The 22,658-nt window shown below is 44.6% G+C and overlaps 1 protein-coding gene, 1 long non-coding RNA gene and 1 pseudogene across 4 annotated transcripts in view; 2 read left to right on the top strand and 1 right to left on the bottom strand.

The window, feature by feature from the left end:
* The window catches only part of LOC310769270, a 199,390-nt gene that overhangs the window by 15,258 nt on the left and 161,474 nt on the right, over nucleotides 1-22,658 (bottom strand). The window lies entirely within an intron of this gene.
* LOC310769007 (phospholipase A2 inhibitor gamma subunit B-like) lies at nucleotides 1,938-11,577 on the top strand. Of its 2 annotated transcripts, XM_083628037.1 has the most exons (7): nucleotides 1,938-2,387; nucleotides 3,743-3,859; nucleotides 5,832-5,981; nucleotides 6,984-7,121; nucleotides 8,755-9,183; nucleotides 9,358-10,045; nucleotides 11,298-11,577. In XM_083628037.1, exons 1-5 carry the CDS (start codon nucleotides 2,339-2,341, stop codon nucleotides 8,973-8,975), a joined length of 675 nt encoding a protein of 224 aa, XP_083484163.1. In that variant the 5' UTR covers nucleotides 1,938-2,338; the 3' UTR covers nucleotides 8,976-9,183; nucleotides 9,358-10,045; nucleotides 11,298-11,577. The 2 variants fall into 2 exon arrangements, with proteins under 2 accessions (XP_083484163.1, XP_083484162.1); XM_083628036.1 differs by having other exon boundaries at nucleotides 9,358-11,577.
* LOC310768998 (phospholipase A2 inhibitor NAI-like) lies at nucleotides 13,509-20,829 on the top strand (annotated as a pseudogene). The gene is made up of 5 exons (XR_014552306.1): nucleotides 13,509-13,729; nucleotides 14,187-14,302; nucleotides 17,211-17,360; nucleotides 18,423-18,566; nucleotides 20,280-20,829. The product of XR_014552306.1 is annotated as a phospholipase A2 inhibitor NAI-like (transcript).

Below are 22,658 nucleotides of genomic sequence, written 5' to 3'. Positions count from 1 at the left end.
ACAAAGGGAGGGCTGAACTTAACAATAAGCCAGTTTTTCATAATGCAAAACTCAGGCCCCATCCAAACAACACATCTAAACAGTCCTGGCTTCCCCCACAGAATTCTGGGAGCTGTTGTTTGTTAAATGTGCTGAGTGTTGTTAGGAGACCACGGCTCCCCTTAAAGAACTACAGTTCCCAGAGTTCCCTGGGAAGAGCAGTTGTTAAACCACTCAGAGAAACATAGCTCCATGAGGGGAACATGTGTCTCCTAGCAACTCTCAACACTCTTAATGAACTACAGTTCCCAGAATTCTCGGGGGGGGGGAATACTGCTTTAAATGTATAATGAAGATGGGGCCTCATTGGGCAGAAGCCCCTTGATAATGAGGAATAGGGATGGAAAGATTGATCTGTTTCCGTTTCTTTCTGTTTCTCATTTATCCACCCTTCAGTTCTACACTTTTCTGCACCAATTCAGAATTTAGCAGTGTCAAAATACAGACCAAACTAGTTTTTTCTCTTTCTCCCCCTTTCCAGGAAACTGCCTGGCAGAGGAGCCCAATAAAAGAGAGTTTTGTTTCTGGATTGCAGTGGGAGAAATGTAAGATGAAGAAAGAAAAAAAAGTTGAGTTCTGCAAGTAGTTTGCAAGCTGGAGAAAGGGGTGTCAGAGCAACGTGAGCAGGCACCTTGAACCCAACATTACAGCCTGGGACTCATTTTGGACTCACAGCTGTCCATGGAGGCGCAGGTCAATTCTGTGTCCAGGGCAGTTGTCTACCAGCTCCATCTGGTACGCAGGCTGAGACCCTACCTGCCCGAGGACTGTCTCACCAGAGTGGTGCAAGCTCTAGTTCTCTCCCGCTTAGACTACTGCAATGTGCTCTACGTGGGGCTACCTTTGAAGGTGTCCCGGAAACTGCAACTAATCCAGAATGCAGCAGCAAGACTGGTGACTGGGAGTGGCCACTGAGACCATATAACACTGATCCTGAAAGACCTACATTGGCTCCCAGTACGTTTCCGAGCACAATTCAAAGTGTTGGTGCTGACCTTTAAAGTCCTAAACAGCCCCGGCCCTGTATACCTGAAGGAGTGTCTCCACCCCCACTGTTCAACCTGGACACTGAGGTCTAGTGTCGAGGGCCTTCTGGCGGTTCCCCCACTGAGAGAAGCAAAGTTACAGGGATACAGGCAGCAGCCTTCTCGGTAGTGGCGTCTGTCCTGTGGAACACCCTCTCATCACATGTCAAGGCAATAAGCAACTATCTTACTTTTAGAAGCCATCTGAAGGCAGCCCTGTTTAGGGAAGTTTTTAATGTTTAATGCTGAATTGTGTTTTTAATGTTCTGTTGGGAGCCACCCAGAGTGGCTAGGGAGACCCTATAAATTATTATTATTATTATTATTTTCCTGGTGTTCCTCAATTTTCTAATGTCCTTCTTACCCTGCAGTACCTATTGCATTATAGAACTGTAGCGTGTTGTCCTGAATTTCATTCACACCAGTGGCCAGTGTCACTGGACAACATCACTATTCCATCACTCTTTCCACATGTCCATGCACCCAGAAGGAACTTTGTGCAAATACACTGCCTCAAAGTTTGTCACATTACTCCCACAATTTCTCTGGATGCAGCATGAGAGGAAGGGACTGGGAAGGAAGGGGGGCAAGCAAAGCAGGGAAGCCCCGGGCAAAAAAAGAGAGAGGTACGCTGTGCTGGCATGTACCCCCTCAAAAAGCCAAAGAAATTCTTCTAGCCAAAGAAATGTTGGCTGGCGTGACATCGCCCACCGTCACTGCAACATGATTTAAAAGCAAGGAATTCTGGTAGCTCTTGTGAGCTATCCATATTCAGCAGTAAGATTTTGGCTCCCAGAAGTTCTCATAAAAAACAGAGGGGTCAGAGGGCAGATGTTTAAAAATCTGGAGTGAAGTATAGAAAAAACTCACAAAGAACTGGGTTTGTCCAAAAGTTGGCTGCAGTAGTAGTTGTTGCATATTTCTCAGATTGACTTGGATGTGACGCTCGGGTTTCTGGCAATGCTCAAAACGGGGATTGCATTGTAGTAAAACAGAGCAACATTTTCAGAGAAGGTTTCAATTCAGAGAATTTAGAGGCAGGGCGGAGAACAGAAAGCAGAAGCACTCACCCTTCTTGGAGCCAGGGGTTAAAAAGTGTGAAGACGGGCAAATCTTTTTCTAGCTTCAGAACAGCACTGTGCATTTCCGGAGATAAAGCTTGTGCACTAATAAACTTTCCAGTTGTCACAAGCCGCCTCATTTTTGTTACAGGAGACCCACGCAGCTACTCCTCTCTAAATTGCTGATCATAGGCCTAGGAGACTTCCAGAACCATGGAGACGCCACTGCCTATCTGCTTCCTTTCAATCTTCATTGTGACAGGTGAGTAGGCTATGCTGAGAAACTTTTGAGGCTTATGGGTTTTCAAGTCTTCTAAGAATAAATAAATAAACTAAGACACAGATGTTTCCTCAACAGAGCAAGCTCAGAATTAAACAAGGCTTCATATCCGGCACACATTGAAAACACAAAACTTCACTGAGGGCATCCCCAGAACTGGGAACTGTAACTCCATGAGGAGTAAACTACAGTTCTGAGGATTTGGCATTGGGGATTCAGTACACAAAGTGTTCTTTAAATATCTGGTGGGTACGCAGCTGGAGATAATTTAGTTCTGAATGAGTTAGCTGATTAGTATTTGTGCCAGTATATTGCAATGGGGATAGGTATTGGCACTATGTCACATGAAGGGGTGACTTCAGGTTTGCCTACACATTACATTGAATGTACAATCTCTCTTTCTCTCCATGAATAGTTGAGCTGTATACTTGTATTCACATGTCATGTTGAACAAGTGGGACTTGGTCTGCCTGTGTACACAATGGTTGAGCTGTACAAATATAGAAGAACCACACAACCACTTGTATGGTACATAGAGATGGCATGTATCTTATGGTTACCAGACATCCCAGTTTCCCGGGGACAGTTCCCGGTTTTACAAATCTGTCCCCGGACAAAATCCGTCCCCGGAATGTCCCTGGATTTCATTTAATGTCCCCAGATTTCTATTTTAAGTGGTGTAGATTTATTAGTAGGGAATGAATGTTGCATGATTGGTTCAACGGCACAAGACACATCATATGGGGACTTCCGGTGAGGCAAAATGGCAGGCGCCACGGCAGTGAGCAGCTCCTGAAGCCAGCCAGCCAGAGCCAACTGCGCTACCAGGCAGGCTCCGGGCTGCTGAGACGGTCACTGGCACCGCCACTGCCGAGGGGGGACTGGGGACATTTTTGGTACATTGCCTTCAAATGATTGTGTAGGAGGTGGCTGATAAACTGATGCTGAAAACAACAATAGACTTTAGGTGACCCCCTTGAACGATTCTGGTTTGCATTTGAATGAGGTTTTCAGGATGGTTCTTCTGATTGGTATGTTTGCTCAGTTGTAGACCATCAGGACTAATTTCATATAGCAGAAGGTAACTGGTTTAGAACATTAGAAGTGCCTGCTGCTGGACCAGAGCAATAGTCCTCTTGATACTATCAGCCCTAGCATCCTTCTGGACTGCCTCTGATGGGTTTTCTTCTGTTGCATTTTGAAATGTCAAACTTTCTAAATTCCCCTGAAACAGAACTTGATGAAGGGTGGTATGCAAACATTTAACAGTGATAAACACACATACACAACAAAGTAAACACAATCAGATTTAACTTTCTTATTTTCCCTGGTTTTAGGGGCTTCTCTGGAATGCGAGACTTGTGCAGGCGTTGGGAATACCTGCAATGGACCTATGGAAACGTGCTCTCCTGGTTTTGACATGTGTGCTGTTACTCTGTCGGAGGCCAGACTGGGTAAGTGAATGGCACCACCAGGGTCCTGTGGATAGAGAATGGTTCCAAATACTTTCGCAGCTTCCTCTTCCATGGTCAGAACCGGTTTTCATCATTCACAGTAGCAGCTCTGAAGAGTAGCAGACCAAAGCAACTGGGGCAATAGCTTTGGCTTGATTATCAGGAGTTTGTGTGCCCATCCTGCTCTTTTAGCACAGGGTTACCTTCGCCAATCCTAAAACAGGGAACTAAAAGCTGCTCCTTCAATTTGAGAGAAGTTAACAGCATTGGTGGCCTAGACAGTATGAGGACTAGGACTTTCACACTGGTATTTATTATTATTTATTAAATTTATCTAACACTCTTCACCAGGAGACCACAGGGCAGTTTACAACACAGGACACATAATAAAAGGTCAATACCCCCACACATCAAAAGGCCTTAGATTGATTAACAACCAAAGTCCTGGTTAAAGAGGAATGTTTTCACCTGGTAGCTTTGTTACCAGGTGAGCCGCCCTGGGGAGAGCAGTCCGCAAATGGGGAGCCACAGGTATAAGTAGAGAAACAAATCTAGTTTGTAGTTGCTTTTGTAGTTAGGCCACATTCGCAGCATATATTTTAAACACTCTGATAGCACTTATAATATAATAATAATAATAATTTATTATTTATACCCCGCCCATCTGGCTGGGCCTCCCCAGCCACTCTGGGCGGCTTCCATAAAAACCAAAAATACACTAAAATATCACACGTTAAAAACTTCCCTGAACAGGGCTGCCTTAAGATGCCTTAAGGGCGTTCCACAGGGCGGGCGCCACTACCGAGAAGGCCCTCTGCCTGGTTCCCTGTAGCTTTGCTTCTCGCAATGAGGGAACCGCCAGAAGGCCCTCGGCGCTCGACCTCAGCGTCCGGGCAGAATGATGGGGGTGGAGACGCTCCTTCAGGTATACTGGACCAAGGCCGTTTAGGGCTTTAAAGGTCAGCACCAACACTTTGAATTGTGCTCAGAAACGTACTTTAATCAATTACGGCTCCCCCCGCCAAAGAATTCTTTGCTAAGGTTATGGAGAGTTGTTAGGAGACAACCTCCCTATTCTCCTTCCTCTGGGTTACAATTCCCAGAGTTGCCTGTGCAGAGGGATTGGTTGTTAAATCGCTCTGGCAATTGTAGCTCTGTGAGGGGAATAGGGTGCCATAACAACTCTCAGCACCCTGAACAAAGTACAAGGGTATCATAGAGCTTCAGATGTATGCCCTGACCTTAGTGCTGATCTCACCCATGAAACACCCATGAAACAGTAGTAAAATCAAGTAATATCATATTATATCAAGTAAGAGTGCTCTGAAGACATACAGTAGGCTGGATCCAACGGTAGTCGTTCAAAACAAAACCACCAGGTTGCATCCAACTAAAATTCATGGCCCTATGGTAGTGATATCCAACCTCCCCACTCACTCAGAAGAGCCTGGATGAGAATAATAGAGGCTATAAATGTCAATTTTCTGGAGCCCCAGTTCCATGCCACCAATTTCTAGCATTTCATCTGTAGTTATCCTTATGCCTCCCTCCTTCCTTTGCCTGATTAGAATGTAGTTGGACCATCCCTTCAAGGAGCCAGGATGACTTTCTTCTTAATAACCTATTGCACCACCCTAATGCCTCATAAAAAAAGCTCCAGCTAAAAGGATAGCACACTGGTCATCTGGGAAGGACCTCTGTCCTGGACCCTCAGTATCTTCTGCCACCAGCTGGACTTTCCCAACCTAGTGGCCTCTAGATGTTTTGGATTCCAGCTTCCATCAGCTCCAGTCATCAGGGTTGATGAGAGTTGAAGTTCAGAAATATGTGGAGGACACCAAGTGGTGGAAGACTGCAATAGGTTTGATCGACCAAGGAAAGTGAAATGACTATTGCTCAAGATACTGAGAAGTAGGGTCAACACCACTGTGATTCTTTTTCACACATCCTGTTCTTCTTTTAATGCTTTCAGGAATGAAGATGAACTCCGTTGTGAAACACTGCGTGCAGTCCAAATCCTGCAATGATGGCACCTCCATCATCAATTTGGGCAAGACAGGAGGACTACTGAGCCAAGTGTTTTGCTGCGTTGGAGCCGAGTGCAAGACAATGACCCCTACCTGTATGTTGCTGCCATGCTCCTCTTGCCTTTCCTCACTCTTATCTTACTACTTTTCTTTTCTTTTCTTTTCTTAAACAGAAACAGCAATCAAAACCTAATTCCTCTATTCCTTCACTCTCACAATGCTCCTGTTTAATCCAATGAACTCAATATTGGTGCATTTCATTTATTTATTTCTGTTCAATTTAATAATGGCAGAAGAACCCCCATGTACAAGGAGCCCTCCCAATTCCGTAGGGTGAGTTTTGGGATCATTCTTCTGCCCCTTGAGAATTATATCCCTTATTCAAGAAGCAAGAGCCCCCTCAAGTCCAATTTTAAGGGTTGTCAACCTTTGGGGGCCAGTGGGCATATCTGGAAATTTTAGGAAGTGCCATGGATGACAGCCATAAATGGCTGCCATGGGGAGTGGAATGTCACAAAATGGCTGCTGTTGCACAAAATGGCAGCTTTATCGCAAAGAGCAGATAAAGCGACAGACCACAGAATAGTGCAGATGTGTACCACCCACCATCCATGGGGGGGAAACAACACCACCTATAGCAGCTATCATTAGGTATATTCATAGAGAGAAACTCACCACAAAGAAGTGGAGGCAAGGTGGTTATCTGATCCTCGGATCCTATAACATGTCGTCATGTTTAAGGAGGCATTTTTAGTGTAGGAGAGGCTGAGCCAGTACAAACAGGAACCATGCAAAAATCGCAAACCATCTTCTTCAGGTTCTGGAGAAGACATTTAAAGAGATTTTTTATGGGCCGCAAATGAGATACTGGCAGGCACATTGGAATGTGTGAGCCTCAGGTTCACAGCCTCTGCTGCATTTAAATTCAGCTTGCAGGTCATGAGCAAAGCAAGGAATGGTTTGGAAACAACCCTGTTCCCCCCTCAAACTTTCTGACCCACTGAAACAGAATTATAAAATGTCTGGTCAAACAAGTGTGTGACATGGTCTTCCTGATTATCTTGGTGCTGTTTTTCTGTCATCCCAAATGTATGCAGTGACACCCACAAGAAGCAAACCAAATGGGAAGTTTTGCCCAGCCTGCTATGCTATGAACAGTGAATGTGAGGAGGAATGGGTTCAATGTAATGGAGAGGAGAACTACTGCCTTGATGTTTCTGGAACTACAGACCTAGGTACCTAAACACATATGTATATACAGAAGCAAATCTATCACAGAAACTCATACTGACCATTTTTGTTTTCCCACCCCAAACAGTATAGCACCCAGTATCTCAGGCATCGCCAACATTTTTGGACTTGCTTAAAAAAAGGGGGGGGGAGAGAATGAAAACTCTCCCAGAGTCTGGGAAACCTATCCAGGGACACTACTGGAAACCTTCACGGGTGCCATGGCACTCACGAGGGCCAGGCTGGCAAGGCCTGATGTATCTGGGCTGGGATCGCAGTCCATGCACTGGTGGCTTCAAGACTAGAGTACTGCAATGCACTCTGTGTTGGGCTGCCCTGGGGTGTGATTTAGAAGCTCCAGAGGGAGCAGAATGCAGCAGCTGGGCTGCTGATGGGGGCAGACGGCTGGCAGCAAGTGATACCTCTGATGAAACATTGCCACTGTCTGCCCATGTGCTACAGGTCGAAGGATCTCATATTTGGTCTAGGATACCTCAAAAGCCTCTTCTATCCCAGCTCACCACTGAGACCCTGTGGAGGAGAGTTGCTAGTTGTGCCCCATGATTCAGAAACCTGAGTGAGGCTGGATCTACGTTGGTCTTCTAAATGTCATTGAATAAAACATTCTATAATGCTAAATGGGCAGTTTTCCATTGCCAGTAGCTTGCAGCTCTACAGCGCCCTCTGGTGTCATATTTTAATGATGCAGTTTTTTACGTTATAAGTGTAGATCTGCCCTGGCTTCAACTAAAAGTTGGGCATTTGGTTTTGCCCAGCGGCAGTGGCGTAGCATGGGGGGTGCAGGGGGGGCCCGGCCGCACCGGGCGCAACATCTGGGGGTTAGGGTTAGGGGGCGCAAATCCACGGGTTAGGGGGCGCAAATTACTTGCCTTGCCCCGGGTGCTGACAACCCATGCTACGCCACTGCCCAGCGGTGGAGCAAGCCGATTGGGGCGGGGCCAGCCACCTGCGGCAGTGGGGCCAGCCACCCGCGGGGCCTCCGAGGAGTCTGCCTGCCTCCTCCCACTCAACCGCCCTACAGTTTAGGGGGAGGCAGCTGGTGGACTGTTTGGGGCAGCATAGAGCCTGTGGGCACCCAAGCCACCTCGTCACTCCCAGGAGAGACACATGGCTCGGGCATGCTGCAGGTCCTGTGGTGAATGCTGCCTGGCATTTTGTCACCCCCCCCCAGTGGTGACACCTGGGTCAGCTCGCCTCCCACCCCCCCTTCCTCCTCCCCTGGTATTGCCTAGTCCAGTACAGAATCAGCAGGCATTCTAACATTCAGAAGCCTTTTTTAAAAATGTCAACAGTCCTACTTTTAAGATGAGCTAGCCATTTCTTATCTGTTATGAACTGGATTTTGGTATGGGGAGATGCCAGGTGGCATTTTGACAAGGCTGGCATCAGGCGGACATGGCGACAAGCCCTGCAAGCATGAACCACACTGAGTCCACAAGAAAATGTCACGTGGAAATCGGGTGTGATAGCTTTGGTCCTCTCTGCCATGCACAAAATCAGGAGAGATTGGATTTCTCTCAGTTCAATTTGTATCCCATCACCGTAGGAGAGGGGTAGATGGCTATCACAGTGCATCACATATTGTTGACTGGCAATCTTCTGCAACCCTCTCTTTAGGAACATTAGCTGTTAAGACCACCATGAAGGGCTGTACGAACTCTCCAACCTGTGAGGAACTGAAAGAACATTCCGGCTCTATATCTGGGATCACTGTTACTTCCTCAAGCAGTTGCAGGCCAGCTGGCAGCACCTCTGGAGGCCACAGGATCGTTCCAGGATCATTTGGACTCTTCCTTGCAGCCCTTGCTGGCCTCCAGTTTGTGATGCACCTCCCATGATTTCGCCCCCTAGGGTGTCTGGCTTGAGGAATTCCTTGCTGCCGCTTGCTTGCTTGCATATGCAGACTATAGGCTTTCCAGAGCTCTCACTGACCTCAGCAAACACCAGGGACAGGGCACCAAATATGGGCCTTCTAGACCTCTCTATGTGGCCCTTTGCTCCCTAACCTTCTTGAGTGTTTTTCTCTGTCTGGAATGAACTTAGCCAGTGGCGTAGCGTGGGGGGTGCAGGGGGGGCCGGCCGCACTGGGCGCAACATCTGGGGGTTAGGGTTAGGGGACGCAAATCCACGGGTTAGGGGGCGCAAATCCACAGGTTAGGGGGCGCAAATTACTTGCCTTGCCCCGGGTGCTGACAACCCACGCTATGCCACTGAACTTAGCTCAAATACAGCCGCAACACGTAGCTAATAAGTATGGTAAATGTATTATTAGTTGTAGTTAGAATATAATCCAAAATTTACAATTCATAAACATCGTTATATAATGTATATATAAGTCCATAAACAAGAAATAATCAACGTAATGAATTGCTGTCAGGGAACACCACGACGCAGGCAGAATCCCTTTCAATAGATAATGTCTAACAGTATTGTACTGGTGGTTGCTCCCGCGTGTAGAATTCAATAATGAATAGCAAACAAGCAGAACAGTGTTTCCGGATTAAATCAACTGTTTCAAAGATGAATCTACGTCAGCTAATAATAAAATTAAATACGTTACATACAATGTATGAAAACAAAAATAGCAGCGACCAACCTGAATATTAGATAACAAATAAAAAATAAACAAATGTGGAATACATACCAAATAATTTCTAATAAATTATCCATTCAGGTAAATGTGATACTTATAGACCAGTGCTCACTAACCGGTGTAACCAACTGATGCTGGTAATACAGATGTATTGAACTTTTAAGGCTGTTCACAGGTGTATCAAATAACATGCAGTTAAAGGAGATTTCAAGCTACAGTGTATCAAATTTGGCATCACAATGCATAGTAAAACCATATGTCACAGACTTTAAATGAAACGGAATGAACTTAGGGCCTGATGGTGGATAGGGAAGGGTGAATAAGTATGTGCAGAGAAATTAACTGAATGTTCTATGATTCACACCTACTGCACTGCCCATTCTTGTCGCCGCTGATATGTGGTCCTCAGAAGGCTACAAAGAATGGAATATGACCCTTGGGTTGAGAAAGCTTCCCCACCAATTCTTTGGCTGACCACTTCTGGCCTCCAGCGATCACAGGTAATGAAAAGGGTGGTTCTTGTTTTCAGGCTGTAACTGAGCAGTTATCTACCAGCGGTTCCTAAATATCAGGTACAGCGGTACCTTGGTTCTCAAAGAGAATGCATTCCAGGAGTCCATTCGACTCCCGGAATCATTTGAAAACCAAGGTATGGCTTCCGATTGGCTGCAGGAGCGTCCTGAAAATTGTTCAGAAACTGAAACACTCACTTTCCAGGCTTCGCTCATTCTGGAGCCGGTTTGTTCGGGAGCCAAGGCATTTGAGATCCAAGGTATGACTGTACTGAACAATGCACATACCCAGTATTTTTGTTGGGGGGGCAGGACTTTTGTTAGAGGGGCAGAGTCGACATGATTGGTCAGTTTGTTCAGTATTTCTATTATTTTACTTGAGTCGGGGGGGGGCAGCTGCTCCCCTGCCCCCCCCGTACTGAACCTGGAACTTTCTGCAAACAGTGCATGTGCTCCATCATAGAGCTGCAACTCCACCCCGCCAGTTCTTCTCTACCTGCTGCTAACTGCACAAACTAAACTCACAAACTAGCAGCTCAGCTGTTAACCTGTCAGACATTCCAGTGCAAAAAGCACACAGTTGGCATTTGATACTCATGTCCATTGGGAATCTAGAGGCAAATTCATCTCAGCCCTGTGCTCATCCTGTTGTACCCAATGTAGTGCTAAATTTAACTCAGTCGTGCATTTCTTGCACTAGTAGGATGCTTTTGTGCAAACGGAAAGATTGTTCTGCGAGAAGCTTCCACTAGCAACCTTGCTGCATTGGATTCCCTTGTAACACATCCTTTAAGCTCCACCATCCTCTATCGCAATAGCTCTTGGCTACCAGACAGAGATTACTAAATACTGCCCATCGCTTTCCCCCTTCAGGCTGACTGTTTTTCCTGAGTGCAAATGTGGATTATTATTATTTCTGCTTTCTTTTGCATTTTAATGAGAAACCACACAATTTTCAATTCATGAGCCAGTGTGTTAACCAAAACAAATCTTTTTGAAATTTGTACTACCCTGAATTTTGCAATGCAGTTTTTCACCCAAATTTATGTGCACAGCAATGCATACATTAGGTAGGTGTGTACATATATTACATATATTCATGAAAAAAATGCCTTGTATTAGGGAAAATTGCTTGTAAAAAAGGTGTATATTAGGGGAAACTGCATACAAAAATGTGTATATTCGTCAAAACTGCATACAAAAATGGCTATATTACGGAAAGCTTTCATAAATATGCAAATAAATTTGCACGTGTTTTGTTGCTGCTGCTGCAGTAAATGCAAACTGCTATGGCAATGTGGAGAACAGAATTAAAGATTGGGAAAATGAGAAACAGATTGGTCTGCCACCTGCTTTTGTGGAAACTTCCCTCATGATTTAGAACTTTGGAGCTTGGAGTCTTTGGGCAGGAATATCGAGAAGGAAAAAATGCAACATTTTTGGTTTCCATCACGGTGTTCCATTGTGCCAGAAGCGGTTTAGTCATGCTGGCCACATGACCCGGAAAGCTGTCTGCGGACAAGCGCCGGCTCCCTTGGTCTGAAAGTGAGATGAGTGCCACAACCCCATAGTCACCTTTGACTGGACTTAACCGTCCAGGGTCCTTGACCTTCTTTTTTTTTTACCAGTGGTTAAGTACACACCGTATAGTTAAAGGGCACACACACAAACACACACACAAAATCCTGGGAACTATAGCTTAGCCATCCCAGAGCTACAACCCCCAGCACCCTTAAACAAATTAAAGTTCCTAGGATTCTTTGTGAGATTCCTGCATTGCAGGGGTTTGGACTAGATGATTCCTGGGTCCCTTCCGACTCTGCAATTTAGAACTCCATGTTTCTATGATAATTGTGCAATTTAAGCAGTGAGGTTTAAATGTGGAAATGTTTCCCTAGCCCTGCATATTTGGCCTACACTCCTGCTCATCAGTTAATATTTCTTTTCCCTGTATACAAACCTGGGCAAAGTGCAAAGGACATGGAAGAATCTATTCTATGAGGACCAGGGTGGATGGAACTGCATTTCTGGTTTTCGGATAACTTGGCCTCCCCCGCCCTGCCCCCCAAAAACCTCCAGTTCTTCTGCAAGATAGCATTCAGTGCATTCACATGTGAAGAATATTGCATTAGTTTTCCTGATTATAGGGCTAGTGTTCCTGTCTCATTCAATAATGCTCTTCTCAGCAGTGGAGAACTTGTTGCTTTATGGAACTGTGGCATTTCGTCCTGAATTTAATTCCCACCAATGGGCATCCTATGGTGCAACAACGAACATCATTGGACGACATTGCTTCTTTCGCTCTTTCCTCATATGCATGCTTCTGTCCCCCCATGAAAACATCAGAAAGGAATGCTATGCTGATATGGCACCTCCATTTTTAATAAAAAAATACTCCGACAATTTTCTGAATTAAACAAATTCATTTTTTTCTGGAATCAACCTAGCAAACTACATTTCACTAGTTTTCTGGGCTTTTGCGGCCCATGAAAGCTCAAATATAATGTGGAAATCAACAGTTGCGGAACAGAGGGACAAAGTGTAAATAAAAACATATTGTTGATCACTTCTCTCTCTCTCTTTAATAATAATAATTTTTATCAACGTTGGCTGGCGTGACGTGGCCCTCCATCACTGTGACATGGTTGAAAAGCAAGGACATCTGGGAGCTCATGGGAGCTATTCACACCCAGCAGCAAGGTGTTGAGTCTCAGATGTTCTCATGAAGAGCGGGGAGGGCAGGGAATGGTTCTTAAAAAGTCTGGACTGAAGTATAGCAAAAATTCACAAAACTGGGTTTGTCCAAAAGCTGACTGCAGTGGTAGCAGTCATAGGAGCCAACTCCTAGGGGCTGAGGGGTCTTCGCCTCCCAATAAAATATTTGAGGGGCCCACACACCCCAAGTTAATGGATATTGCCGTTAAAATGGCATATGTGTGTGTGTGTCATGTCATGTGATCAATTACGTGGGGTGGGACTTACCTGCCCCCCCCAATTTTATTCAAATTGGCACCCCTGGTTGTTGTTGCATATTTCTCACATTCACTTGGATGTGACCCTCGGGTGTTTGGCAATGCTCAAAATATGGATTGCATTGCACGAAAATAGAGAAACATTGGTATAGATTTCTCAGTTGACTTTCAACTTTGGCAGCAGGACAGAGAATAGGATTTTTTTTTTTTAAGTGCCCTTGCCCTTTCTGAGAACTGTTTGCTCAACTTTGTAGGACACCCTCAGCTGAGTCACACAGAGCCAGTGGCTTCGCTAGATTCAGAAGAGCACTTTGTGCTTTGAAAGACATGGTCTGTAGCCCACAAAAGCTTCTGCCCTAATAAACTTTTTTTTTTAGGTGTCATAAGCCTCATTTTTGTTATAGGAGACCCCCCGTGGCTACTCCTCTAGAAATTGCTGGTCCCAGGCCAGGAGAGCTCGAGAATCATGGAGACCCCACTGCCTATCTTCCTCTTTTCAGTTTTCATCACTACAGGTGAGTAGATAATGCTAAGAAACCATTGAGGCTAATGGGTTTACAAGCCTTCCAAGAATAAATAAATTGCTACATCTCTTAAGAAAGGTCCATAGAAATAGAAATAGACTGTGTACACATCATACATTTAGAGGGTGCTGGGAAATCTAGTTCTGTGATGGGGAAACTACAGTTCTGAGAGTTATTTGGGGGAAGTGCACACTTAAAATGTGCTTACATGCCTGCCGTTTTTTTGCAGTCTGAGATATTTGAGATCTGAATGTTTAGTATCTGTGCCAGTGTATAGCCATAGGGATAGTATTGGCACTGTGTCACATGAAAAGTTGCCCGTACATTATATTCATTGAGTGCACAATCTCTCTCTGCACACACAAATAGTTGAGCTGTACACTGTAGAGCAATCCACATGCCATGTCTAACACATCCAGGTGATACTTTTTCTTTACCCTGTTTTTAGGGGCCTCTCTGGAGTGTGAGATTTGTGAGGGCCTTGGGCACTCTTGCAGTGGGCCTACGAACAGATGCCCCCTGGTTTCGACAGATGTGCTGTTATGCTGTCAGAGACTACAGTGGGTAAGTCCATGGCAAAAGCTCAAGGACCGCCTCTTTCCATACAAACCTACCCAGTCCCTGAGATCATCTTCTGAGGTCCTCCTTCGTGCGCCTCCTCCTTGAGAGGTCTGGAGGGTGTTGTCATGGGACTGCCAAGGAACGCCTTTGAGTTCGGGGGAGAAGAGTCAGAACGGAAACAGTCAGAAGGAAACAGAGAGGAAGTGACGGAAGGGGAAGAAGGAGAGAGCCAGGAGGTAGGAAGGCTCTCCGATGCTGAAGCAGAGCCCCAGCACCGCACAGGAAGTTCAGGAACAGACGGAGAGCCTATGCCTGTGGCTTTGGCACAGTAAAGGAGAGGGTTAAAGTGCAGGGATCAGAGACATCCCATGAAGCTCCTCTGCCTTTTTTGTTGGAGGAAAAGCAGGAGAAGACCACTCCCCAAATCTGAACCGGATGATTCGGATGCAAGATTGTACTGTGCTGCTAGTACATATGTAAAAGAAAGAACTATAAATATCTCTCTGAGTGAGCAGAGGGTGCTTATTGCAAAGAGCATACACAAACCATCACAGCTGTCAACACGAGAACGGGCCTTTTCTGCAGTGGCTCCCCATCTGTGGAATGCTCTCCCCAGGGAAGTTTGCCTGGCACCTTCATCACACACCTTTAGGCTCCAGGCAAAAGTGTTCCTTTTTAACCAGGCTTTTGGTTGATCCTATGCCCTTTTAAAATGTGGCTCTTTTTTTGGGGGGGGGGTGTTATTGGGTTTTTATTTTGATTATATATACAGTGGAACCTTGGTTCTCGAATGGCTTAGTTGGCAAGCAAATCGGCTCCCAAACACCAAAAACCCGGAAATAAATGTTCCTCTTTTTGAATGTTTTTTTGGAAGCCAAACGTCCAACGCAGCTTCTACTTGAGTGTAGGAACCTTCTGCAGCCAATTGGAAACCGAACATTTCAGTAGTCGAACGGACTTCTGGAACGGATTATGTTCAAGAACCAAGGTACCACTACATTGTGGGTTGTTGTTTTTTTAAAAAAATCATTTCTGTCAACTGCCCTGAGACCTCCGGGTATAGGGCAGTATAATAATAATAATAATAATAATAATAATAATAATAATAATAATAATAATAATAATAATAATAATGGCTAGGAAGGAGACTCTGACTAAACATTGGGAACAACTTTCTCATGGTAACAGCTGTTTGACAGTGGAACGGGCTACCCCAGAAGGTGCTGGTCTCTCATCCACTGGAAGTTTTTAAACAGAGGTTGGATGGTCATCTGTCAGGGACTCTTTAGCTGAGATTCCTGCAATGTAAGGGGTTGGACTAGATGGCCCTTGGAAGTCCCTTCCAACTCTACAGTAATATGATTCCATGGCACTAACTGCCCCCCAAAGGGGAATGAATCCAGAATCTTCCCAGTTTCGTCTTGCATAGGCTGGATTGGCTTCATTCTTCACACTAACTCCACAGAGTAGGAGTCTAAGCCAACTGGGGCAATTGCTTTGGTTTAATTATGAGTGGGGTTATGTGTCCTTGATGCCCCCATTAGCACAGGATTTCCTTATAGCTCCCTGCATTTCAGAATACAAAGGCTTCTGCCAAGCATGAAACACGGGAAGTAAAGCAGTTTCCCCAACTTAAGACATTAGAAGTAATTGTAGCCTAGACAGCATGGGGACTGAGACATCCTCTGTGGTATAAGTAGAGGGACAAATCTAGTTTTGTAGTTTGTTTGGGTTTCTGACTTTAAAAAAAAGAACTATGGAACAATATTGTATCAAGTAAGGTTGCTCCAAAAGTGTAAAGTGGGCTTTATCCAGTGTTGTTCATTCGAAGTAGGGCCATTAGATTGTGTGTCCTGCTAAAATTAATGGACCTAAATTAGTCATGTCCATTCATTTCAATAAGTCTACTCTCAGTAGGAGTAACACTGGATTAAAACCCACTGAAGTTAGTGGGCAACAGATCTCCTCCACAGTACTTCTCAGCTGTATCTGAAGAGGATGGATGGAAATAATAGAAGGGGTAGATTTAAATTATCTGGAGCCTCAGTTCCATGCCACTAACATCTGCCATCCCAGGTGGAATTATGGCATTGTCTCCCTCCCACCTTATTGCAAATGTAATTTGACCTTGCCTGCAAGGAACAATAATTGCATTCCTCTTAATCTAAGAGGATGGATTATGCCGAAATGGCAAAAATGTCCGGAAGAATCAGGAAGACTAAATTTTAATAAGGAATGGGGGAAATTTATAATTTATCTTAAAAACCATTGTAAACAGTTAAAACCATTAGTAGGATTGGAATAACACTTGTAGTTTAATGGTGAATGTTGGACATAATGGAGATGCAAAAGATTTGGATTATTATAAGAGATGCAGGAGGAAATGATTAACAAGGGAAGGAGGGAAGTCCAGGAGAGTCTTTGGAATCTTGGTGTTTTTGTTGTATGTTGGATATGTGATTGAAAAACTTTAATTTGAAAAACCAAATAATTTTTTTTAAGTAATGGCTTTCCTCCTAATGACCTGGTGGGCCACCATAATGCCTTATAAGGAATGCTCCATGATATCACATGGGACATAGGGGAATCACTTCATTCCGAGATCCTTGATATCATCTTCCATCAGCTGGGGCAGAGAGCCTTTCCCAACCTGGTGCCCTTCAGATTTCCTGGACCAACTTCCATCAGTCCCAGGCAGCATGGCCAATGACCAGGGAGGATGGCAGCTGCAGTTCAGAAACATCTGGAGCACCCCAGATTGCAGAAGGCCACAATAGTGAGAACTGGGCTTGATGGACCAATGATCCGATTCATGTGAAGTGACATGGCACTTACTAAGGATGCTGAGAAGTAGGGTCAATACCATCGTGGTCCTTTTTCAGACATCCTGTTTCCCTTTTGATGCTTACAGGAACAAAGTTGAAGGCCATTGTGAAGAGTTGTGTGCCATCCAGTGCCTGCAACAATGGCGTCACTGTCATCAATATGGGCCAGACAGGAAGAGTAGTGACCCAAGTTTTCTGCTGTGTGGGGGACGAGTGCAGGACGATGACCCCCACCTGTATGTTGCTGCTGTTCTCCTCTTTCCTTTCCTCTCTTTATCTTACTACCTTTAATTAGCTTTCTTTAAAAACAGCAAACAGCCGAATCCTAAATCTGTCATATTCCTCTGCTCCTTGACTCACACCACACTCCAGTTTAATGAGCTCACATTGGTGTACTTCATTTATTTATTTGCAGTCCATTCAAAAACAGCAGAGGAATCCCTAATGCACAAGGAGCCCTCCCAATCCTATACAATTAGTTTTAAACAATCTTTCTTCTTTGCCCCCTGGGAATTGTATTTCGTATTAGAGAAGAATGAGCTCCCTCAATATCTGTTATAAGAATTGTCAATATTTTTTGGGGGGGGCAGTGATCATAATCGGGACTTGGAAAAAGGGACATGGGTGACAGCCATAAATGGCTGCCATGGGGATGTGGACTGGCACAAAATGGCCTCCTTGGAGGAGGCATGAGGCCACAAAGGGAGCATACCACAAAATGGGACAGACATGCCCCCACTGCTCCATTGACAGGGGAAAGGATTGAAGGGAGGGAGGCTGTCTGATCCTTGGATCCAATGAAATGTGGATATGTTTAAGGAAGTATGTTCAATGTAGGGAAGGCTGAGCCAGTGCAAGCAGGAACCAAGCAGAAAATCCAAACCGTCTCTCCTGCCTGTGGGTTTCTGAGGAGATATTTACAGAGTCCTTTTGGGGCACCATAGGAGATGCTGGCAAACACTCTAGCCCTTGTGAGTACCAGGCTGACCACCCCTGCTGTATTTGAATTGATAAATGACACAATTTGAGGTCTAAAGCAAAAACAACTGGTACACCTTTTATTAAAGTCCTCACCTCTTTCCAAAATTTGTACGCTTGTTTTACAAGACCGCAACATGTGCCAGTAGGCCCCATTAATTTAATACTTGAAGAAAGTCTTGGAGATGGCCTCTTTCCCCCTCAAATATTTGAATCGAACTCGTAATTGGTGAACGCCTCCACCCCACATGAGGAACTTAGAAACTGGCTGCTCAAACAGGGGCTCAAACTTGTTTTTCTCTCATCCCAAATGTATGCAGTGACGCCCGCAAAGCCAAAGCCGAATGGCAAATTTTGCCCAGCCTGCTATGCTCTGCACAGTCTTGAGTGTGAGGAGGAGGAAGAGGTCAAATGTTCTGGGGATGAGAACTATTGCCTTGACTTGTCTGGGACTACAACTGCAGGTAGCTGAACGCATAAGCATATGCAGAAGCAAATCTACACTCCACACAACAACTCAGACTGGTCTTTATTATTTCACTACTTCAGTCAGTACCGCTACATTCTGAAACGTACCCCATACCTCAGAGGTCACCGGCCCTTTTGGACCAGTGCATACATTTTGAGAGAGTGCTGGACTTCCAGTCACAAAATGGCTGCCATGGAGTAGGCATGGCATAAGACAAAATTAGAGAGACAACCATCCCCAACGACCTTATATTTACCATGGGAAGTCAGCTACGTCCTGCTGGTCTTTGTTATGGTGATCACACACACACACATGTTGTTGCTGTCTCATAAAAACAGCAGGCATTCCTCAGTACCAGGGACTACATGCAAGTCTTGCCATAGGAACATTTCTAATTGGGGATTTGTCCAATATCTCCCCCTGCCCCTCTCTCCATGGTTTTTTCCTGAAATGGCTGCAGCCAACCAGCAAGAGAGAGACAAAGGAAAAACTGATTTGTCCGATCTCTCCTGCTCTCTCACTGGTTCAATCTTCCTCCCTCCCTGCATATCTGCTGCCCAAAATGGCTGCTTCTGACCAACAAAGCACAAACATGCAAGGATGTAAATAAGTGGGCAAACTCTTGATGTTTGGATATCTGAATCTGCAAAGTGTATAGCAAGGGTCAGTCATAATTATTTACATTCCAATAAGTGAATTGTCACATAGTGTGAGGGAATAGCAGAACCTGAGTCTATACAAGATAGACACACCATTCTAATTTCACAGAAATTATTTAGAGGAGCACCTGCACTTTTGCTCCATAACTTTCTTTCTATGAGGGCTAGATACTTCTTTTTAATAAATAAATAAATGAATGAAAGCTGGTTTCAGAGCTGTTACCACATAAAATAAAGTATATTCTCAAGAGACTACACCATAAGATGCTACATCAAAAACAACCTGTTACCAAAAAATGTAAAATAATTTTGTTTTGTTATGAATACCAAACAAACCCATATTTAACCAGGAATTGCCATCCTGTCATATACGTAACAAATGGTCATGAAATGGAAGCAAAAACCATAGATTTAGCTACACCCAAAGATATTCTTCATCTATGAGTCAATTTTTCAGAAAGAATGATAAACATTACTTTTAAAAACCATTAAAACTAAAACTAAAACTGAAGGGCTCCTTTCAGCCCCATGATATGGCCAAACAAGCGGCTACTAATAGAAAAATTATAAGTGGTTTATATATTCAGTCTGTATTTGAATATATCAAAGATTGATAAACAACACAATTTGATGTCTAAAGCTAAAACTACCAGTACACCTATTATTTCAGAAATTTCCTGCCTCACCTCTTCTCCAAATTTGTACGCTTGTTTTACAAGGCCACAACAATCCTTGAATTCTAATCCTTGAATTAATGTGGAGGGCAAAAGATTTTGGATGGCGCTTTGATGACATCATGCAGACTGGGCAACAAATTTGTATGTATGATCAGTGCACAGCCCGCAATAAAGCACTGTGGAAACAGAGTGTGATAGCCTCATCCCTCTCTGTCACACACAAGATCAGGAAAAGATGGATCTAGAGCCCTACCTCCTCCCATCTTCTCTCAGTCAATACTGTAGAAGATGGGTATGTGGTTATCACAGTTCATCATATATTTCCCTGGTATTGATTGTTGACTGGTGATCTTCTGCAATTCTCTCTTTTAGGAGCCTTAGTTGTTACAACGATCATGAAGGGCTGTACGAACTCCGCAACCTGTCAGGAACTGAACGAGCATTCCGGCTCTTTCTCTGGGATCAGTGTTGTCGCCTTAAGCAATTGCAAGCCAGCTAACAGCTCTGGAGGCCACAGGATCGTTCCGGAATCATTTGGACTATTTTTTGCAACCCTTGCTGGGCTCTTGTCTGTGATGCACCTTCCAAGATGGGGCTAGAAAGCCCACTGCCTTCTCAGGGCTCTTCTCGGCCACTTCTGGGCTCCACAGATTTTGCCCCCTGGGGCAGAGGCTGGGCTGTCGTGACCCTTGCTTGGGGCTCTTGGAACCTATGAGAACTGTAGGCTTTTCAGAGAAGATAGAACCTTCAGCCTACACTAGGGTTGGGGAGCCACACTTGCGAGGACCAAATGTCTCCTCTCTCTATTTCAGTCTCGGGACTCCCCCCCCCCAGGTCACATCCCTCACCAACTGTGCTTTGCAATCTTCTCTTCTCTTCTCTTCTCTTCTCTTTTTATTAAAGATTTTCTTGGGTTACTGAAGTACATGCATCATCTCTAGTTTCAGATCATAAAGTCTTTTTTACAGCTCATTTATATTTGATGTGAGACTTTGATGTTGTGTGTGGTATAAGGTTGGGGAACAAGATAGGTGGGGAGAGAGAGGGGTAGTCAGTTTTTATTCTTTTACATAATGTAAGTGCGATGTTTTTGTGTCCGTGTCATGTTGGGTAGGTTCTTTTTCTATCCATTTAATAATTTTCATCAGCAGTGAGAGAGTTTGGGGGTGGGAAGGGCCTGGCTGGGTGACCTTCAGTTGATTGCAGTGGGTTTTGTTTGTGAGAGGGTGGGGTTGTTGGGTCAAGTTAGCTGTATCAGTTTGCATGCTGTCAGTGGGTTTATGTTGTCATCTTGTTGGGCTGTGTGTAGCAAAGGGGAGTCTCACCGGGGTGAAGACATCCTTTTCTTATTTGTCCCTGTGTCTGTTTCAGTCCACACCCAGCCCAAAGTGCACACCAAGATACCCAAAACATTACTAAGTTCCTCCTCTGGGCTCTGAGCCTAACATCCTGATTCCTACAGTGTATCAAAGCAGGCATATAGGAACATCTATGAGATCATAGCTATAGCAACTTTCAATTAATTGAAGGGTTACCTTGCCAAGAGGGCTTAAGCACAGCTTCCAGAACAGTTTGCCTTCGGTACAACACAAGCTTTCCCTTGCCTGATTCAGATATCACTTTAAACAGCCTTGACTGCCTCCAAAGAATCCTGGGAATTTTGCTTTGTTAAGAGTGCTGGGGGTAGTGTGGAGCTACAGTTTTCAGAGGGCTTTGTCCGTCAATCCCACCTCCCAAGGAACTCTGGGAATTGCAGGGCAATTGCTGTGCCCGCAGTTTGCAGATAACTTTTTCAGGAAATAACCGTAGTAGGAGATGAAGTTACTGAGCATACCAACACATTGCTGGGCCTGAATGGTATTGTTATAAGAAAAACTGCTCCCTTTGCCTTGTGGGGTATTCCAGAGCCCATGCAGAGTCCTTAAGGGGGTTCCCTATCAGTAGGTGAAAATAACAGAGGCCAACCAGAGTATATTGAAAAGCAAAGTGGCTAGTAAGCTTGATCGTTGTTCATGGAACTGTTGCAACAGGGTCCCCACTCACCACATGCAGGAGGGAGGAGAACCCTGAACAATGGTGCGCAAGCCCTTATATAGACTTTTGAAATTGCCCACCCGTAGCCCAAGACCACCCCTAAAACATCATACATACATCACAGAAGGAAGCGGTCTACAGCAGAAACCCTGTTTGCCAGAATACCTGATAATGGTCACTCACTGCATTACCAGGGCAGCCTGGCCATTCTTTTGTGATGCTTAATACTTTAGCTCCTGAATCCAGGTCACAGGCTCACTCTATTCCTGCACAAATATGCCCTTAAGACAGGATTTGCAAGCAAAAAGACATTGGGAAAGCTTTCCCCATTTGCCTCCCTTACTGTAGAGGAATATTTGAGGTCACTGGGAGAGTCAAAATGGCTTCAGGATAGCTATCCCATACTATTTCAGATACATGGTTCATATATTTAGATGTGTGCATTTATGAATATTTATTCTACACTTGAGACCTTAAAATTCTTATAACAGTATCCACTTGAGAGTTTTTTAAAAAAAACTTCAGATGTGAATATTGTCAGTATGAACTGCCAATACCATAATGCCTTTATATAAATCATACTTGGGATACTGTATACAGCTGGGGGTCACTGCATTGCAGGGCACTGCAATGGATGTCAACCATAAATTAAAGAGCAGAGCCTTAACAACAAATAAATAGGTAAACGTCTGCTTAATGATTCATTGCTGGTAAATT

Source organism: Podarcis filfolensis (genome assembly GCF_964270895.1).
Source record: "Podarcis filfolensis genome assembly, chromosome: 8".
Taxonomy (NCBI): Eukaryota; Metazoa; Chordata; class Lepidosauria; order Squamata; family Lacertidae; genus Podarcis; species Podarcis filfolensis.
Note: the sequence above shows the minus strand (reverse complement) of the source record. Positions and strands in the feature narration are given on the sequence as shown.